At 41.8% G+C, this 21,184-nt stretch overlaps 1 protein-coding gene across 6 annotated transcripts in view; it reads right to left on the reverse strand.

The window, feature by feature from the left end:
• Nucleotides 1–21,184, reverse strand: part of HTR2C (5-hydroxytryptamine receptor 2C) — a 263,086-nt gene that overhangs the window by 30,267 nt on the left and 211,635 nt on the right. For 5 of the 6 annotated variants that reach the window (XM_042039841.1, XM_042039845.1, XM_042039840.1 and 2 more), the window contains one exon: nucleotides 8,454–9,096. In XM_042039841.1, the coding sequence (XP_041895775.1) occupies nucleotides 8,454–8,838 (385 nt within the window). In that variant the 5' untranslated portion in view covers nucleotides 8,839–9,096. Of the gene's footprint in view, nucleotides 1–8,453; nucleotides 9,097–15,356; nucleotides 15,362–19,228; nucleotides 19,242–21,184 lie in introns of those variants that run through there. The other variant, XM_042039844.1, reaches the window with a different exon arrangement.

Consider the following 21,184-nt stretch of genomic DNA (forward strand, 5'->3'; position numbering starts at 1 on the left):
CTAACATAATCTCACTCAAAGGGAGTGAAATCAGTACGTTTTATCTCAGCCAACAGAAAGCAGCCATGCAGCCTTCTCTGTGACCAGCCCCCACGATGGAAGCTACCAGAAACAGAAGCTGCTGGAAGTGTTTGTGCTCTGTTCATCTGCGCTGGACTGAGCAGCCTGAGCTCCATGGGCAGCAGCATCATCCCTGGCAGATCACAGGCTAACAGCCCCATTAACCCACAGCAGGCAGAGGAGCTGGTTGCTTAACAGCAAGGGGTTTAGAGGAGCAAAAAAAGCATGTTTACAAATGTGGTATGTTTATTGTTCTCTCATGTTTTCTCCTAATGCTGGTGGATTGACAATCTCCTCTTGTCAATGGGAACAAACGGAGCAAGGGCAGTAAAGAATATCTCTGCCTATTCGAAGAAGCCAGCCAAAGTCAGAGCTGGATGATATACAGGTGGCACAGAGGGAAGAAATAACAAGAAAGAGGCAGGTGGTAAAAAAATGAAATAGCAACTGTTCTTCCTTTTTATCTGACAGCAGAATTTGGTCTTCAGAGTCCTATAAACGAATGCTCCAAAATGTGGATTATAGCTGAGCTCAAATGAGTCACAAGGAGCTGGCACAAAACTGCCAGGCCCTACCCACAGCAGTAAGCAAGGTGCCATTGAAACTCTCTCTGAAGGCTGGCATTGATTTATTCTGGTGAAAATTATCTTTGCACCACAAAGCCTTTGCTGCGTCATCCAGAGCTCAGCAGTAGAGGAAGCGAGATCAGAGACCTAAGGCAAGGGGTCCTCTGCATTCCTCCTGGAAATAAGAAAAGACTTGCCATGTGCAGATGGCCCTGAGCAATGGGCAAGAAGTTGTAGGGAACAGCTCCTGCGTGAGATGGTGGGGAGCTCAGGAAGAGCAGCTGGCATCACTGTCAGATGGACACACTGAGCCCTTTCCTCAGAGGAAGCTGCTTGCTGACCACAGAAAGCAGCTCCTGTTTCCCACAGGCTCCAGAGAGCTGCCCAGTTCATGGCACACACCAGCAATCTGCAGACTGGATCTCACAGCTCCACGGCCCTGGAGTGGCTTTCGCTGTTTGAACACGCTGGATAGAATTTGAGCTTCCCAGCAGTGTTACAGGGTTGGAAATTCATTTTCATTCAGCATTAGAATAAATGTGAAAGTTATCTGATTTTTGCAAGAAGAGTTACATTAAAAAATACATATTTTCAAGATAGAAATTCTAGTTTATGGCTTAAATTATAGTCTGATACACCCTAGTGATTACTGTGCTATTGGCTAAATTTTTAATTTTTTGCAACAGATCACCATAAAGCTGGCAGAATGGGGACTTGGGCTCCACATGCTGCAAAGAACTTCACCAGCAACAAGAGCAACTCCATCCCTCTTCCAGCTTCCCAGGAGAAGTGCTGCAGACATGGATCCATTTCCACAGTTTCAATCAAAAATGCAATTAGACAAAACCACTCCAAACAGCTTTATTTGCCATGACATGTTCCTCGGGATGCTTCCAGAGCAGTAGCCAGAAAGAGCTCCTTATCTCCCACTTTCCCACAAGACATCAAATGGTGCATGGCAAAACAGAGTCCAGGCTCCCACGAGCTGCAGCAGAGCAGCTGCAGGGGAGAGGGGGCTGCACTGAGGAAAGCAGTCCCTTCCTAATGAAGCATCTAATGAAGAATAACACCATCCATTTCCAGGAGGAAAGTGCAGAGCAGAACACCTTGTGGAACTGACCTTCCTGTCCATGGCTGGGCAGGACAGGACATAACAAAGCTTTGCTGAGAGGCCAGGAGGGACATGTGCCCTTTTTATAGCCAGTTCTTAACCCCAGGTCACTCGTGCTGCCTCAGGTAACACACAGCAGAGCAGGTAAGGATACCAAAATACCCCAGAGGCCAGGGGATAACTGCAGCTGGTTGCCCCCAGGAATTGTAGCCCCAAACACTTGCTCTGACTTTGGCCCCTACACCCTGGACACAGCAAAGAGCCTGGCCTGGGTCAGGGTTTGGGGCAGCTGCACACTCACATGGGGTGGAGGAAAGACTCAAAACATGCTGCCAGACAAACCTGGGGGATTGCTGGCACCAGGTGCTGCCTTGCTGTCCTTTCTAGTGGGGCACAGGGCTCTGAGGATACAATTCAGGTGATGCTTGCGGTGCACTACCAGCAGGCACTGCCTGCTCCTCTCAGATGTATATTCCTGGTTGTCACATCCTGCTTAACATGATAATACTGCAGATTTCCAGCTGCTGTTGCAGCACAGATGCCTGCTAAGGAAGGGACAGACTTGTCCTGAGGGAGAGAAAAGAGCATCCATACAGAAGACTTATGGCAGGTCCCTTGGAATTTTTTAGGAGGAATTTACAATGCAAGCCAAGGTTTTACTAAAATCTGAATTTTTATGGGGCCTGTTCTTACTACATTAAAAGTGACAAGCTTCCTAGATGTGTCTGTACAGGTGCAGCACAAGGAGAAAAACCAGCTCAGTTACCAATAAGTACATGACCATCTGCCCAAAGAAGTGATAGCAGGTCAAGTGCTGAACACTGTTATAATTTAATCTACCAGAAGACAGACAGATCTAACACCTGCAGGTGTTAGAAATGAGGAAAAACTGCTTTCCAGAAGATCCAAGCACACTCTGTAGCTCTTCCTGCTCTACCCAAATTTAGGTTGAGACACTGTTCAAAAGACAACTACAACTCCAATTAGTACTTTAACATAATTAAAATAAACCTCCAAATTGACAAGAGACTGTTTGCAGGCACCAGAGACTTCCCTGACTTGCTTCCCTGAACATATACAACTTATTTATGGACTGCTCCATTGCTTGCAAGTCTTGTAACCAAAATCCATTCCCAAAAGGAGAAATTCAGTAGAAAGCAAGCCAAGATACAAGCTTGACCAGGAAAAATTTCACTGTCCCCTTCCCAGAGCAGAACCTCATCATCAGTGCTGCGTGTCTTGTTTTATGTAGCACAGCTGCAGCTCATCATGGAGGAGGTGGAGATGACCCATCTCCAGTTTTATGGGCTGCCCAGTTTTGGATCTTTCTCCTAATCTGATGAGGACTAAAACTTCAATAGGGGTTGGAAAGGCATGTATGAGGAAGCCCCTACAGTTAAATGAATGTTGCCAGGCAAGAGGAACAATCAGTACAAGTGTTACTGGTGACATTTTACTTGGTTGAAAATAAAAACTGCTTTAAGCACTGTGTCTGTATCAGGGTGGGGGTGCCCACATAAACAGCTTAACTGCATCCATGGTTTTACACCGTTTCTGTTTCCTCTTCACTCCTGGTCAACCCTCGGCACTCCTTCATCAGGGCTAACAAGCTGGGTTTTGGGTTTTTAGCATAGTTACTCTAAGACTGCAACATGCCTCTAGAAGAGTGTCCAGCAGATTTTTCTATTAAATTAATTGAGACCAAAGGAAAGACATGGAAAGGAATTGAAAAAATTCATGTTAATTTGCTAATTTCATATGAAATCTTTATCTCAATGGAGAATATTGCACTAGAGCCATACGCAACCTGCCTGTCAAGAAAGTCCTGGGGATGGGGAGGCTGCATGGATGAACAAGTGAAATTTCATCAGCTAGGAAAAAAAAAAATCAAGTTCAAATGAGTGTATCCATCTCATATTGGTGCCATTTTATTTCTCATCTCTCATAACAAAAGAATAAAAAATCTTGAGGAGATTTTCAGACAAGGCATCACTAAAAACATGCATCAAAATAATGAGAAGGAGTAACAAAAGGCTAGAATAAGTTAAATTGCTGTGACAATTTTTAAAAGAAATTCTGCCTTAGTAAGTCTAAAGATGACTTTAAAGTACTACAGAGCACTGTGGTCTTTCCTTCAAAGTGCTTTGCACTGCTCAGATGATGAGACTTTCTTCACTCATCTGGCTTCCAGTCTTTATTGTCCAACATTAAAAGTGTAACGAAAAAAGTAAAATAAACTAGATAAAAAGCCAGTTATAAAGTATGGATAACCTCAGACAAAATCAGAAATGAAACTGAGAGGAAATTTATGTGTGTGGAGCAAATCCAGCTTTCAATATGACAATTAAATCTCTGACTCAAATGTTTTCGGAAGAGGATGATGCAAATATAGGTTTAATAGATTTAATCACTGCTGAGAAAAGGTGTGGAGCATCCCTCCCTCCTCTTGACAGGTATCACCACCCTCTCCAGTCCCGAGCTCCTGTGCTGATTTCAGCTCTTCAGCCTTTGACTCTCACCTGACCAGAAGCCATCAGATTTCCACCAATGCAAGCCAAAGCTGTGTGAGTTCCTAATGCTATTTCCAAATGTGATCAAGCAGAGAACCATCATATGGTGCCAAATTTTCAATGGCTCTGAAAAATCCTGCAAGTTAACATCTAGCTGCCTCGAGATATTTTACAACCAGGGACCCATCTTCAATGAGATACAGAGAGTATCTATTTAGTATTCCCTCCCTCCTCTCACTCTAAGCACAATTTAAACCTTGGGTAGCTGAAAAGAAGCTGTTCTATGGATTCAGGGCACACCATACAGAGCTTTCTTTCCCAACAGCAACACAGATACACCACAACTTAATCCCATTTGTCACATCAGGTGAACAGGCAGTTGTTCATGTGGAGAAAATTCAGTAGCAGGACACTCAATATCTCAACTAAAGTTTCCTATGTATCTAATAATCTGGAAAGAGGGTGAATAATGATGTAGTAGGTTTTCAGATTTCACAGAATTATTTAGGTTAGCTGAGGTTACAAGAAAGCTTAAGGACTTGGAAAGAGAATAAATGCTGCTGGGTGAGCACACAGTGTAGGCAACCTGTGGATCCTACTGATGGCAAAAAAAACCCCTAATACATCCAGTTGGATATAAATTTCACTGGACACATCCCAGGTACAAGGTGTCATTGGAGAGAAAAAAATAGTCCCATTTCTGAATTTATGACACAGATAATGCAAGCAGTGTAGGAGTTTCCATTCACTCACACCCTAGCAGAAGAATAAAATGTAGTGGTTACTCAGCACAAACAGAAACACTACGCATTTAAATCTAAAAGGAAGAAATAATAATTTCTGAAAGTAATGCAACTGTCAGCTGGAACTTAGTGCAGTCAAGATGCATTTAAACCCATGACTTGGTATGATCTTTAAAATGATCAGTTCTAGATACCTGAATGTCACATCAGAGTGCTGAACTGCACTGCCTCCCCCCATCTGCAGGGAAATCTACATCAAAGTCTGCCCAAGTGCTCAGCACATCACCACACGATAATGATGGCAATTATCAATAATAACAATAATGTGGTTGTAACGCTGCTCTGGCAGCTGGGGCTGATGAATGCTGCATCCAGTGCCAGCCCCCCTGGAAGCTGCATCAGCCACCAGCACCACAAAGGGAAGAGAGAGCCTGCACTGGGAGTCACAGAGGGGACTGCTGGCCGCTTGTTGGCCACACCCTGGCAACTTGCTGGCAGCTGTGAACCTTCTGCAATAGAACCAAGAAAGCTCAATATCCTCTGCAGTGTCCACTCAGCTCAGCTGACAAGATTCTCTTGCAGTCCTTCACCAGCACAAGCAGAGGAAGAGAAGCCCTCTGTTTCTCGCTCATAAACGCATGACACGATGTAAACCCACTGCTGCTTGTCCCTAAAGCCCTCAGAGGTGAGGAAACAACCTCAGTCTGCTGTCAGAAGCTCCTCCATGTGCAAGACACCTGATGCCCTATCATATCAGTATTTTTAATTAATCAGGCATTTCTCCATTGAGATGAAGCTGTGTACATTTCTCATTTACTCTGCCCAAAGCACCCTTACTAATTAGCACACTAATTTGCTTAGTTCTTTAGGAATTACATGCCAGGGAAAATGTTCTTGGTTGTCAAATGCAACTCATCGATTACTGTAAGACTCTTAAGAAAGACTAATTGATAAATATGTCTGAGCCCTGATTAATGGGTGAAAAATCCATCATGCTGCATCCTGCTGTCCCTTCCTTTATAAGACTCTTGAATTAACTTACAACTTGATTTTTTCCTACTTTTAATTAAGAAAACCACCAAAAAAACAGAAGTATTTGTGGAGGGTGTCTATTCAATTTTCTGGTTATGCTTGAAGTGAAATCTGCTTCATTTACCTTATTAGCCCAAAAGTAAGGAAATGAGCCTACTCTGTCAACTAGAATTTATCTTTGGGGCTGAGGGAGCTGATGTGGAAACTTGAAAGTAATTTCTTCACTCTCCTATTTGTTATATGTATTTTTAAAGGTTTCTCTCTGATTACATAAATTAAAAGTGACTTCTACAAATCTGGAAGAGGTGTGCTGCATATACTTCTCAGTACAGCATATGGCAGCCTTTGAAACAGCCCAGAACAAGATTATGTAGAATATATAGAATGCACAAGGTAAATTATACAGAGTAAAAATGACTGAACATTCACAGTTATGTTTCCAAGCAGTAACACTCTCCCTGCTCAGTCCATGGCCAGGCACCCCAGTTACCCTCATGAGAATTCTGCTGGTGTAAGATTATTTCCCCCTTTTTTGCTTCCACAATTTAATAGCTTAAACACAATAGCTTAAATAATATAAAAAAATTTATTTCACTGGGGTCCTACTCAAATCAATCCACAAGTTCCTCTGAGTTCCATTTTTCCCCAAATGGAACTTTTCTTCCTCCTCCTCTCACAAAGCCTGAAGGCAACGTGCCTGCTTTGGTGCCAGCACCCAGCACTGCCCCAACAACCTCTTCATTTCTCAAAGTATTTCCACAAATCTTCCATGTCTGTCCTGAAATTACAATTTTTGCCAAAAAAATTTACATGGTGCTGTTTGTGGAGAAATGTTTGGGTTATCAGCAGCTAATACTGGCTCTCTGGCAAAAAAAGGGCAATAATTACAATGCCTCTTCAAATCAGAGGTATTTCCTTGCTGCTGAAGGGGTGGCATGCTTTACACCTTTAAACTACCTTAAGTAATCATTTTCTAGGCAGAACAGAAAATCCATTTCTATTACTTTCCAAAGACCTTGAAAGTATGTATGTAGGAAGACCACTTCCATAAATTCACCTTTTTAGAGTCACTGGTTAACACAGAATTTATGCAAGTGCAGGTCAGTCACATAATTCAGTATTTATATGCTCCTTTTCAAGCTCCCGGGAGCTGGAGTAAAATGCTAAAAATAAAATACACATGTTGTAATACACACAAGATTTAGAGATGGAACTATTCTGACAGTTCAAAATAAAAGATCTTTGTGCATAAGATCTCCACAGCTAGGCCTGCACCTAAATCACATATTGATTTAACTCACTGTAGACAAGTTATATAAGCTTTGGAATGATGTATGCTTGATCAATGTGTTTTAGGAATTAATCTCTGCCAGACTTACTCATTTAGGCAAGTGAAGAAGTCAGATAAATATCCCTACATTTTACTTTATAGGACAGTAAACCAATTTCTAATCAAATTTGTAAGTAAACAGCATTATTTGTTTCCAAGAAATATTAATATTAAAATACCTTTCTAAGAAAATCTTAAAACAGACTTCAAAAATTAGTAAGTTTTATCTATGAAATACACACATTATAAAATTGATATGTGAGTATACAAACATGATGATCAAAGATACAGAGGAGAATGAAATACCCCTTTGAAATATCCAGGGATGGAGATTCCTAGCACCCCACTGAACAAAGGGATTTGGAGTCCCAGCCAGATGAAAGTTAGATATATTTGATATTTTACTTCTTTGAAGTGCTAACAGTGACTCCACACCTCAGTGCAGCAGCACTGCCCCACTTCATTGCAAATACACGGACCCTAATATGGGGAGAAGTAAATGTTTACACCTATATAGGCAGGCCTCTGGGTGCTTTAAAATAGGGCATATTCTCAGGTTAGAGATAGGGAACTGAGGCACAGAAAGGCAAAATGACCCCCTGAAAGGTACAAACGCCAGGAGTGAAGGCTTTTATTTGAATGCCAAATCTACTAGGGCAAACCTCCTTTCTTATCCACGTTTTTTCTCAAATCCCAATGATCACAGCAGTGGGAGCTCAAGGACAGATCCCGACCTGGCTTCGAGCTGGGTCAGTCATGAACACACACTCCTCAGATTTTCTATGAGCTCTTGTGTCCAAGCTCAGTCTTGGGGCAGTCCAACCAACCAAAAGGTAAAAAGCTGACTTGCTGTCACAGATTCTCTCGGTGGCCTCAGCAATAGGAACCCCACAGCTGGACATTATTCACAGGTCATTCGTGGCAGCGTGAACACAATCTCTGCTCCCAGCAGAGACTGAACCTCAGCCCAGAGCCATGACCAAGTGCACACTGATACTCCCCAAGTTACCAGCACAGGGAAAATCGGGCACAACAGATTGCTGCAGCCTCAGGGGACTCCCTGCAAAAGCAAATATTCAAACTAGGAGGGAAGGCACTTACCGTACAGGACTGCAATGAGCGACACGGGCATGACCAGGATACCCACCAGCATGTCTGCTACTGCCAGCGACATCAGGAAGAAGTTTGTGGCATTCTGCAACTTCTTCTCCAAGGACACAGCCATAATTACCAATATGTTCCCCCCAATGGTCAGCAGGATGACAACCAAGATCAAGAGGGCTGGCCAATTCTTCTCCCTCACGGACATCCGAGAGACTTCGCCCTTCTCAGAGGCGTTGAGAGGATCAGATGTAGGCAAACTCTGGTTCAGAGTCAAATTGCTGCTTAAGGACCAAGCCATCAGACCACCATGCAAACTAAAATCCAGTGTAACAGACACTGTTGTTAAGCTGCGTAATATTCCAGTGCTACTTAAAGTGCTCATTGTCTGGGGCTGGTTTCTCTGTCTCTTAACCGTGCCTCAGGAACGATCCCTTTTCCAAGTTCCAGGTCCAAGGCAGATGCCGAACATCACAAAACCTGAGCCAGAAAATCATTTGATCTTCCATAGTGAAGTAAAACTTACAGAAGTTAGCGTGGAGCTCTTCTAGTTTCCTTGGGTGTGGTAGATGACGACCATTGACCAGCAACCTCAAGGGAAAGGAGACTTTGCAATCTCCGGCTGGTTTCCAAGTTCACCATTCTGAAAAGTAAAGGAGAAGGATATTCTTCACTGAAACCACATTATACACAACACCTTCTTTATTCCCCATGCAACTGCCATCCGTATTCTTCCCCTTCCTGCTGGCTAGGATGTTCTCCAGACTGCAAGCAATTTATCTGAAGGGTACAGACTATGCCTAGAACCATGGGGGAGAGAGGCAGAGAATCACATCAGTGTGCTCTGGCTGGTTAAAAGCCGATTATCACTAATTAAATGTTTTGTGAAACCTGAAAAAGCAAGTCTGAAAAGCAAAATATGTTTCAATTGATATCCACTTCACAGATACTCCGCTGCTGTGTAAAATAGTAATTGCACAAAATTCCAACCAATCCAGATAGCGCAGACAAGCACAGGGTAATCCATCACCTTAAATGGAAGGGCTTGGATATATTTTACCTATTCTGAGGTAAAATGAAGGTGTTGTAAAAACCCTCAGATCTTAATGACTAACTCTCTTACAAGAACAAATATTGTAGTTTGGTTTCTATTGGGAAATGAACGATGGATATGATGCAGCCCTATATGATCCTTCTGAAACAGACAACAGAGAGTTAAGAGAAAAGAAAGGACAAACTTTCATAAAAGCTGAGCACTTGTTTCTGCTTTTCATCTGGTTTTGTGCCACTGCTTCTTGCTGATCACAAGCACGCAGCCAGGCCAGTAAACCTAATCCCAGCAGTCTGCTCCTCAGGACTACTGCCCCAACAGCCTCATCCCACACACGGGGTGGGGGACAGATTTCCTCACAGTATCTCACATGATTTGTGCTACTTCACAAAGTAGCTGACAAAGTGAGGACAAGTCTGATTACAACCCCTGACTGCCCATGTAACACAGGCCAGAGAACATCATGCTGCTGCTTCTGAAGTCCCTCAGCCTCATGCATGGAGCTAATTTGGTAGATTAAATGTACTCTTGACTTCAGGCACATGTCTGCACCCACTGAAGCTAAGGGCATGTACTCCCAGTCCTGGTTAAATCATGTCCTCAGGAACTCAATAATTTTGACTGCCAATCCTGTAAAACTGATGAAAAACAGCAGCTTTGCTTTGCACTTCCACTGAATTGGAGTCAAGCTCCTAACAACCACACACAGCACAGGGCTAAAAGCACAGTAGGAAAGCTCTTAGCTGAGCAGTGGTATGGAAGTGGACCAGTAAGTAGAATAAAATCAATAGCAGGCAACTTCTTTTGAGCATATCCTCAACTTTTTGTGTAGCCCACAGGAAAAGAGCTGTTCTGTCACTGTTAAATAAATAATTAAATAAAAGCCAGATTTCAGCCCTTGAATGCACTGTGGCACATATCTGACATAGCAATTTGTTATCCAGGGATCAAAAGCTAGATGCAATTAATGAGATTACATTAGAGTTCATTTAAATAGGAAGTGCTCAGAATCCCATCATAAAATGTTTAACATTCATGAAGGTTTTGGAACCTTGCTAATGGGCTTTGTGCACAAAAATATTTCTTAAATGAGCAGAGCATACAATGAACCCAGATTTGCTTCTGCATTGTAGTTAATTACTCCCAGAGGGTCTCTAAACCTCATATTTAGGAAGAAGTTTTGCACGATAGGCACAGAAAATAATTTTGCAGCTGCACATGCAGATGAATGAGCAAGTGGTTACTGGACTGTTTATTCTTTCCAACTTAGCTGGCCTCAAAAAAAAAAGTCTCTAGAAAGTTTCTAAATACTTCAGAATATTTTTTCCCAAGCACAGCTTTTAATTCAAACCTCTGATGACAGTTTTTCCAAATCACCTTTCCACAATGAAGGAGACACTAGGCAGCCAAAGGATCATAGGCAGGACATACCTTAACTCTAGACTGTGAAAACAAACAAGCAAACAACCCCCAAACAAAACCACACCACAAAAAACAACTCCAAGATAAGGCTTCTGTATTAAAAGTGTCTATTTTTATAACTGCTCAGGTCTGAATACTGAAATGGTGAGTAGAGTCATTCACTCTCTCTTGCATTTTGCATATTCAGTTTGAAAAATCATGTGGGAATTTGACTACAGGAATTCTCAAGACTGGGCTCCACTGTCAGAATTAACTGTTTTATTGCTTTGTTAATACTCTTGTTCTTATTATTTTACACAGATCCTGGCTTGAAGTCATCAGTTTTCCATTTCACGGCATCCTTCAGTCTCCTCAAGGTAAAACTTTATGACTAATTCCTTCATCTACAGTCTTCTAAGCACACTGCTGTACCAGAAAAATAACTCACATTTTATTCATGGATTCTGCATTTATTTAATAACCATCTCCATAATTTTAAATTGAAACATGTGCCTATCACAGATTTTTTTCCAGTAGCTAACATCAAAGTACACATACTGAATTTTGTGGTCAATCATCAATTCCAGTTCAGTCTACTACTGACAGTCCTTAAAATTATAATTTAAACATTCAGCAAAACCAAGTTCTTTTTGATGCCACTCCTGCTTTCTGATAAAGTAAAATAATTCTTTCTTTTGGCACATTCTTTCCCTACAGTCTTTAAGTCCGGTTTAGAATAAACCGAAGGTAGAAAAACATTTTTGTCTATCGAGAAACACATGAATTATTTAAAGCAGAGGTTGGTATGCTGGAGTTTTTGGATATTCCAGAAGGTTAAGTTGAAGGGAAACAAAAGCTACAGCAGTTAACGGGTCTGTACTGGTGGGGCTCTGGGGGGGGCTCACATGCCTTTGGGAGTACTTACCACCATTATACTTGTTAAAAGGAAAAAACCCAAACCTTTCTTGGAGTAAACACAATTATTTTTTCCTTTGAATTAAATGCATTCATCTTTAGCTGTTTTACCTTTCAAAGCTCAGAGCACTTTTTCCTGGAGAAAAGCAGCTGCCTGCTGAGAACTTGAGACGTTCCCCGGCCCCCAGCCAGGATCCTGCCTCTCCTGGACAGACTGCAAAGCTCCTGTGCTCTCGTGAATCATTGAGCAAAACTCCAGGACTCACACCCTGAATGTTAACATCATGCATTTGAAATTGGGTAAGAAATCAAGGATTTTCAGTTTAGCCCAAAAAAGGAACCTGAGTTTCAGGCAGACTGAGGATAACACATTAATTCATGGTGAGTCTTGCTGCAAAAAAACCCCAGAAGTACTTAATAGTCAAAAGCAATGCCTTTCAGCAATTCCCTCCCCACAAGAAAAAGAAGAAACCACCAAAGGCACCACAAGCACAAAGGCCATACACAAGAGAGATTTTCTCTTCCCAAACTATTGGCAGTGTCCAGTTCTCCACGTCACAATCCCATCTCCTCCATGCCCAGATGAATGCCAACAAGCTGCTAAAGAACAAACATTTTTAAAGAAAAAGTTGATCATTCAGCCTTGACTTTGATGGCAGACATACATCAGGGAAAAAATAAATCTGAAGTCAACTGAACTGAACTGCAAGTACTGCAATTTTTGACAGGAAAACAGTTGCAGATAGTTCACAACTATCTGAGCCAGATAGTCAGCTGACCTAAATTTTTATAGCTCCATGAAGCCCTTTTCAAAATGGCAAATAATTTTAAATTATATAATAGAATACGCAATTTATGCTCAAGAGGGCAGATTTAAGGCTTCATTCTTTACTCTAAACCTTGCATTTCTTGCTATTTGCATCTTTACTATTTTTTATAATCCATTGCCAAATTAATTTTCACTTTTTTTTTTGGAACAGAAGGTTGCTTTAAAATACAGATTTTCATGGCAAACCTGCAAAGGCCACTTTCATTTTAGCGATTCAAGAAAGTAATATTTTTATATTAAGAGAATTCTATATTTTGGGCAGTTGGAACTCATCTTTATATTTGTAGCAGCACTAGGAAACATCTCTATTTCTGTGCAGTTCTATTTTTAAACAGTGTGTGAAAATGCAGAAAGTCCAGTGGAGATGACCAGGGTGATGTGGGAGGAAGCATGTTAAGTACTGGGTTTGGTTCAGCCCAGAGAAAAAGCTTTGAACAGGGAGGTATTTGCTGCCTACATCTACCTGCTGGTACTTACAGAGGAAACAGGGAGACTCTTCCAAAAGCTGGGCAGCAAAACAAGAAGCAATTGTGACAGTGACAGATCTAAGGAAAGGATGTATGAAGTAGGAAAAAAAATAGATAAAACAAATCTCAGTGCAGGCGGTCAGACCAGGGAAGTGGGACACAGAGAGACTGTGGGATCCCCATCCTCACAGATGCTCAGAACACAGCTGGCATCTACCCTCAAACACCCCATCCAACCTGGAAGCTAGTTCTGCCTTAAGTACCTCGAGGTTGGACTAGAGACCTTCAAAAAGTCCCTCTCAGATTAAATTATTCTACAATTGTATCAAAATTGTGCTTCTGAGCAAACCTGTCCAGTGTGGGGATGCTTTTGAGCTCCTACCCTTGGATACACACCCTATGCTTATCCCTACTGCTCAAGCTCAGGATTAGACCAGCACATCCTCTCCCCTTTGGTTCCCCCAAGGCCAGAGATAAAAGTGCACAGCCAGGTGGGAAAACACAGCTGTGAGGACTCCAGTGTGCCTGGTGTAGGATCCAGGGCCCTACAGCTGCACCAGCACGTGCCCATCACACCAGAGAGATGCACACACCGACGCCAGGTCCTCACCTTCAGACACCCATTGAGGTCACGTGTGTCTGAGGAACTTACAGTTCAAACATATTCTGAAAAGTGGCAGTTTTGGAAAGCCCCAACTCATTTTAGTCACTCAGCAGCATCAGGAAATCTCCTGGTCTTTTGAAAGCAATGCCTGCACTGTCAACACAGAGGCAGCGTTGTCACAGTCACTGCAGCGGGGAAAGAAAAATCAAAACCTAATGATTATTCTGTAGCTACCCACTGCAAAGTTAACCAAAGTTGCAATCCAGAGAAGTGGCTATGCCTAATTTGACTATTTTCCTGAGCTATTCTTGAACTTGGGAATATATTATTAGCACTTTGTTTAGAGATTTTCTTTCCAAGGAAGAACTTGATACTCCCTCTTCAGTTTTGCAAGAAATTCTGGAAGCTTTCCCAACAGGTATTGGAGATAAATCAGTGTAAAAAACACTTAATAAAACCTATGGGGAACCTCCCCAAACCCAGCTTTTCACCACTCTTTTTAAATTCTGACACAGAAAATAACTATTTAATTACTTGCAAACTAAAAAGAGTATTTCATTTTTTCACAGCAAGAGGAAAATGGATTTTCTCAGATACAAGCTCAAGTAATGATATTTTGTAGGGTCATAATAATGAATCACTACCATTCTGTCCAAAAGCAAATAGCATCAATTTCCCTCTCTGTATCTTCCCCCATACTGAGTCAGAAAGGCATTAATTTCTTTTCCAGACATTTTAAGGCAATACAAACACACAAAGAGATCTTAATCTACCTTCTGGCGGTAAGACCAGCATCTTTTTTATTTTCCCTTTGTGGAAGAGCACCTGGGAACCTCACAAGAAGATGTAGATACTCTGCCACTCCCTGCAATGATAAACTTGCTCTCTTGGCTCAGACATGCAGAAATACTACAACAGAATAAATCTGAATCTCATCACACACTGTCCTAACTTCTTGGACTGATTACACCCTAGTTGTTCATATTTTCTATGGGTAGGTATAACTCCAAACTTCCTCTCTGGTTTTTTGTTTCTTTTTTTTTTTTTCTATAATACTCATGTCCCCAGTGGCTGAAATTCAAAGCACATATTAACTCTCTGCAGTTAGTGCATTTATCATGGCAATCCTGAGCCTGCTTTCCTGTTGCTTTAATAAATCACATTATTCATGAATCTGGATCATGCAAAGTCCTACTGAATGCAATCAGACCCACATTCCTGAACTGGTAACTGCCCTATTTGTGCAGCTGTGCTCCTGAAAATTCTTACTGAGCTTGACCAGCCCCATAGTCTGAATTGGCTGTAACCTGAATTCAAGCCCTGCCTCTGACTTCTAAGGACCAGCTGGAACACAAGGGACATTCATCTTCTGCCAAACATTTATGCCCTTAATGCAACAGTATCGTGGTATTTGCTCCCCGGCACATGGAGGTTTGAGAGTCCACGGGATCTCCCAAGGCAGCTCTTGTGGTTCTAAGAACCTGGCTTCTGCCTCCACTGCAGTGACATTCCCTCTGTCCCTTTTTAATTCAGCTGCACAATGTAAACATCAAGTGCAACACTGGTGGAAAAGTCTTGTGTGGTAGCTTCTTTATGCTCAGCTTTTCAGGGTTCTTGTAGTAAACTACTGTTAAACTTTTTCTTGCTCTTTCTAAACATTCTTTCTCTCTAGAAAACCAGTTTTTCGTCTTCTCTGAAATGTTTTGCATGGCAGCTCTTTGTTTACATCATTAAAGTCTGAAAGTAAGCACTTACCCAAAGTTAAACATAATAAACCAAAGCACAAAAACACTTAGCTTTTGGTAGCTAACTTTTTTGCAAGTTTTAAAGCCAGGCCTATTTAAAAACCAGAAGACTCCACAACTTTCAGCAGTTTTTGATATACAGTGCTGTACCCCACGTGTGGTTGAATAACTTCATAGCTGTAAGTGCAACCACAGGAAAACACACCTAAATACGCACCTGCCGCTAAATAAAAAATAATCAGTGATTTATTTTCAATTCATGTTTTAGGGGAAATATCACATCCAATATCAATGAGCCTGGCATTCTTTAATGGCTGCGCACACTTTGCAGTAGTAACAGAGAGCAGCAGTCAGTGTGGAAGGAAAAGCAGGAGCATTGAGCAGCTGTGAGTCACAGCCTGAGCGTACACACGGAACACACGCGCCCGTGTTTGGGGGAACACTGGTGACTCACTCATTACTTATTAAGTAAACTTTCTTAATCAAGCAAGAAATCACTTGATGTTTCTCTCCGAGCTTTCTCTTCGTTCCAGCTCTTTGTGCCTTCTGAAATCACACCATGGGATCCCTCATGTTCTAGAGAAGAAACTGAGATTTACAGGGCAGTGACACGGTGCTCACCCTGCACCTCATCCCACATGAGATCCAGGGAAAAATCTTCCCTTTCCTTTGCATGTGGGCCCTCAGCTCAGGCGGTTTGAGCCCCTGTGCCCTCGCACAGCCTGGTACATCACCAGCACGTGGCTGCTCACCATGGGGTTCACATGGCTGAAACAGCTTCTCCCCTAAATCTGTTTTCCCTGTAAGAACCTCAACCTGCAGAACTAATTCAAGGCTCAGGGAGTTCTTTTTTTTTTAATTATAAGATGTTTAATAGAGGCCTCCTCCCTCCTGGTGTACTCTTAATATAGGTTACAGAGTGCCTCTCCTGTCATTGCTGTCTGAGTGTCTTTAAAAAGAATAAATTACAGCATCAAATAAGCCAAGGAAAAGGAAAACAAAGGTCAAAGCCTAATAAACAGTGTGCCTAATGAACTGACAAATGGCTCAGGGCTTTTACTGTAATAGCTTAATTAAATATGTGTTTTCACATATGTGCGTAGTGTCAGAGAAGGGATTATTGAAACATTCATAAGTTAATTGACTTATCTTTATCTCACACATAGCAATAGTTGATACAATAATTACATAGAAAAGGTAGCTACTCATAGGAGTTTTTTCCTTTCAATTTTTTTTTCTTTTTTTTTTTCTGGAAAAATTGACCCCTATGGACCCAAAAGAGGATGACTGACAGTATAAATTCAAAAAGCCAACACTTTTCTGATCTAAGTATGTCACAACTGGATATTTTGGTGAATCTGTACTAGGGGAAGCTCTGATGATAAAAGTAGGTAGAAAATAAAATTCTTAAAAACTGGTATTAAAAAAAAGCAAAAAAAGACAAAGAAGATAAGACTGAAACAGTTAAAACAACTGGTCTGTGTGATGCCTGCATTTAAAGATAGAAAATGATCCACACAAACCTCTTAGTTTGACCTTAACCAGGCAAATATTCAGAACAGATTTTAAAGGAAAATTTGAGACAGGAAAATGCATGGAAAGTGCTATGAAAGGCAACATGAGTTTCCCAGGTGAACACTGTAAGTCTTGACTTGGCGTCTTGGGATTTTGTTCATCTGTTCTGCAACACCCCATTCTTCAGGGGGAAAAGAAAAAAAAAAAGAAAAGGCAGTGTATCTAACTCACAGTTCATTAAACCATTTGATATGTTGTCACCAGGGAAGTTATCATGTAAACTCCAGAGAACAAGATGAGCAGAGAAACTGTGAAACTGCCACAGTGTTGGCTGCAAAAGAGATGAAAATGGATTAGACTGAAAAACCAAATCCTGGTCTGGAAGTAAGGTGTCTGTTGAGGTTGTCGAGGTTTGATCTTGATAGTAAATTGGATTTTTTTGTTTGTTGGTTTGTTTTTTAAATGCTGCCTAACCAAAACATTTACTTTGGGAATTAAATATATTGATAATTCAAAACCAAGATGCAACACCCACATCAGGAAAGGTTGGAACATAACACAGGAAAGGAGAAGAATTTGGCTGTAAGTGATGAGCTTATCAGTCAGAAACAAAGATAATTACTTCAGCATCTGAGCCATATGTAAGCACAAGTGGGACGTGAAAGAGACAAATATAGTCCAAGCTACACATAGAGCAAGCAAGGGATTTCTGCATGCTCCATCACTCTAAAATCAAACAAATACCTGCCTCCACCCCCATCACGCATTGACTGTTTCATGCCATAAGAAGCCACTTTAACCTGGATGCCTTATTTCACATAAATTCTGCGTTGTGATGCTGCTCCCAGACTAAGCTAGGGGACATATCTGAGCTCTTACACTATAGTAAATCACGAGTATTTTCAATTAAATGACAACACCCAGGGGCCAGACAGAGCTCAGTATAGTCACTCTTGATTTGCACTAGAAAGCAGGCCAATTGTGTTGAAACATCTTCAATGTGATTAGAAGCAGGCTCTTTATTTAGGGAAATAACTTAATTTTCAAAGCATTTGACAGTTTTAATAGACATCATCTATGAATAAGTCAGGGTGCGTAATATGCCTGGAGCAAGAAGAAAAAGGCTCATTAACTTTGAGAGAATAGACAGATGGGCAGTGTTGAGGTAGAGCTCTCACAGCTCCCAAATTATGTAAGCAGAGGAGCGAGGAGTCGGATGCCACGCACACGTGTGCAGGAGTCATTTCCATGGGAGCAAATTGCACTGACACAAACTGTCATCTGTGACATCAATATGTGAGTCAGGGAAAATGAAATGAAGGAGACAAAACATAATGGAAAATACTCCAGTTTCCAGCACGACAGGAAAGACAAAGGAGGTCTGTAAAAGCTGATGTAATTTGGATTAATCTGCTTCTCTTTATGAGCACACAGGTGGAATAAGGATTTTGTGCAATACTATCCCAACTGAGGCATGCTGAGCCTGCAGCAGAGGGAGCAGTCCTGAGGTGCTGAAAAGAGCAGGCAGGTGCTTGGCTGCATTTAACAAAATGATTGGGACCACTCAGAATAATATGGGAATAGGAGAGAAGCTGTAGATAAAATCAGCAACGGTGGAGAAAATATGAACGTTAAAGGCTAACAAAGAAATGTAAAAGACAACCTCTGGTCTCAGTGACAGTCTAAGAAGGAAAACTTGCACTTAGAAATGAAAAAAGTCTGATATTTAGAAATTGCATCATTCAAACAGGATCCAAAGCAGCCACTTCCTTTTTAAAAGGAGTTTTCGTCCTACGTTTACCTAAAATGTGGGTAAAATCTGCCAGGTGCATCAGCAGTGTTTGCCAGACAGGCTGTGGATGCTGCTGTTGTGTGGTCAGAGACCCAAAAGGAGCTGTCCCCATGCAAGCAATGGGTGTCAGGGGACCAGGCTCTCCTTCCAGGGGTCACACCAGCATGGGTATATCAAAGGCAGGGCATCAAATCCACTTGTATTCAGCCCTACTGAGGAAAAATAATGAAACTGTCATAGCAATTTATATATGAATCAGGTAGTGTCTGCATTTTAATGGCTGAAACAAAGACAGCTGAAGTCTAATGGTGTTGATTTTCTCTTGCAAGTGATTACTAAATTGCTTCCACTTTGTCAGCAACGTAATATCTCTGTGAACAGCTCAGTTAAGGAAGTAACAAACCACCAATTGTCAAGTGGAGAAAAACAACACACATCCACAGACACTGAAAGTACGCTTGAAAGAGAAACACTTCTGCTCCTCTGGTAACAACAAGCCCTTCACACGAGGGAAATACTCCATCAGAAACAACAGGACAAGTCCATCATTCCTGGCTTCTGATCTCCAACCTCTTCAGTATCACCACAAACCAAAATAGTTTGGGTGCTGACACTGTTCATTATAAGTGAATGAGAGTTTTGCTGTGTCCAGTGAGTCAAGGAAAAGCATTTTTGGAGGCAACATTTAAAGCTTTTGAGCAAGGAGTGTGTCCCTTTCTTGCCAAAGTTCAAGCATTCGAACAGTTTGAGGCAGAAATTGTTTTAGTTCATAAGTGCAACTACAGCACATAGCAAGCACTGCACAGAGAGACATCAAATGAGGTTGGGGAGCCAGGGAATCAGCAGCACAGAAATCTCTTTGGACACTGAGCCCATTAATTACCTCGCTGATCAGTGTGGGGATGAGGATAATCCCACCACAGCCAGGCTGTGTCTGGGAGTCAGCTCTGTCAGTGCTGAGCTGCATCGAGGGGAGTTTGGGATTCCCAATACACACACTCCTTGTGACAAATAGATACAACTTCTCTGCAGGTTGGGTTAATTAATTATGCTGGCCTGTTGACCTAGTAGCAAACAGGAAAGCCAAGAAGCAAAAGCCCAAAGCCCTGATTCCTGTATTGTGCCCATTTTTTTTGCCCATTTCCTGCACATCCCAGATGAAGGGAGGTCTTATCCCCTGTATCAGCCAACTCAGAACAGTTGCAGGAACAGGGTCTGGGTATATTTGTGCAATAACACAAACATCTCTCTAGTTCTGTGACAGTTAATTATTTCTTATGTTTTCATTTTCCAAAACCACTACCAATACAAACAAATGGTTGTGGAAATATCTAAAGACAAGTAACAATATTTTAAGCAACTTTACACCAAGCAGTGCAACCACTACAAACACACTTTGATAAATAGTAGTAGTCTAAAATTGAAGCAGTTATGTTATTTCCATTAATTAACAGGCAATGAAAAGTTTCCCTGTGCAGATGACCTAACAAATATCATAGTGTAATTTAAAAATTACACTGGCATTTTTTTTCTCTCACACACATCTGACCCTCAGGCATGATTTGGATTTAAAGGGCAAAAACGTAACTACTCAGTGAGGTTGAAATCAGCTTCATCCTCATGGGTCAACAGAAGCATGTCCCATGCTGATGCTGGGAATCAGTCTGTGGGGTTGAAATTGTGCCCTTCAGTCAAGGGGACAAGGCACAGCACCCTGCTGCCACCACTCCTTGCTGTCTCCTTGACAGCTTGGAGGAAGAGTCACTGGACCATCAGTGGCTGATGTGTGAGGTGCACAGTTTTGAACTCATGACTGCAGCTTATAGGGCCTGTAGTGAACTGTCTCAGGAACTCCCAGAAGTAAAACCAAATCCACTCCTTTGATATGTGCCCCTTACTTAAGGCTGAAGAAGGAGGGATGCAGAAGCCCACAATACAGGGCTCACAAACATCTGAACCTTACTGGAGGAAAATTCCTGTGCGGAGTGTGACATAAGCCAGGTTTCCAGTTACAGAGCTAAAGTTTCCATGAGATTGTCTTAGGCAGAACTAGGCCTTGTGTTCTGCTCCAAAATATTACAGACCTCTCAATGTCCTTAAAAACAGTATCTTACTCAAGCACTTTGTTCTGCAAGTCTGAGCTGTCAGAGAACCAAGGAGTTCAGTACACACACTGACACCAAACAGGATGATGTTCTGTGATGGAAAACACCTTTGGGCAAGACCATCAATAAGTGGTGGATAGCAAAAACCGCTGGTGGTGCTGTGCTACTGCACAACACTTCACAAGAGCTTCAAAGAAAGCAAGAAGATCTGGCAAAACAGACAGCTGAACATTATTCCAGACCACTACCAAAACCTGGGAACACCCATCATTGCACCAGAAAGGGGGACTGGATGAAGACACACACT

This window comes from Corvus kubaryi, unplaced genomic scaffold (genome assembly GCF_017639235.1).
Source record: "Corvus kubaryi isolate FWS band 111438036 unplaced genomic scaffold, C.kubaryi_AGA036_p1.0 37395, whole genome shotgun sequence".
In the NCBI taxonomy this organism is placed as follows: domain Eukaryota; kingdom Metazoa; phylum Chordata; class Aves; order Passeriformes; family Corvidae; genus Corvus; species Corvus kubaryi.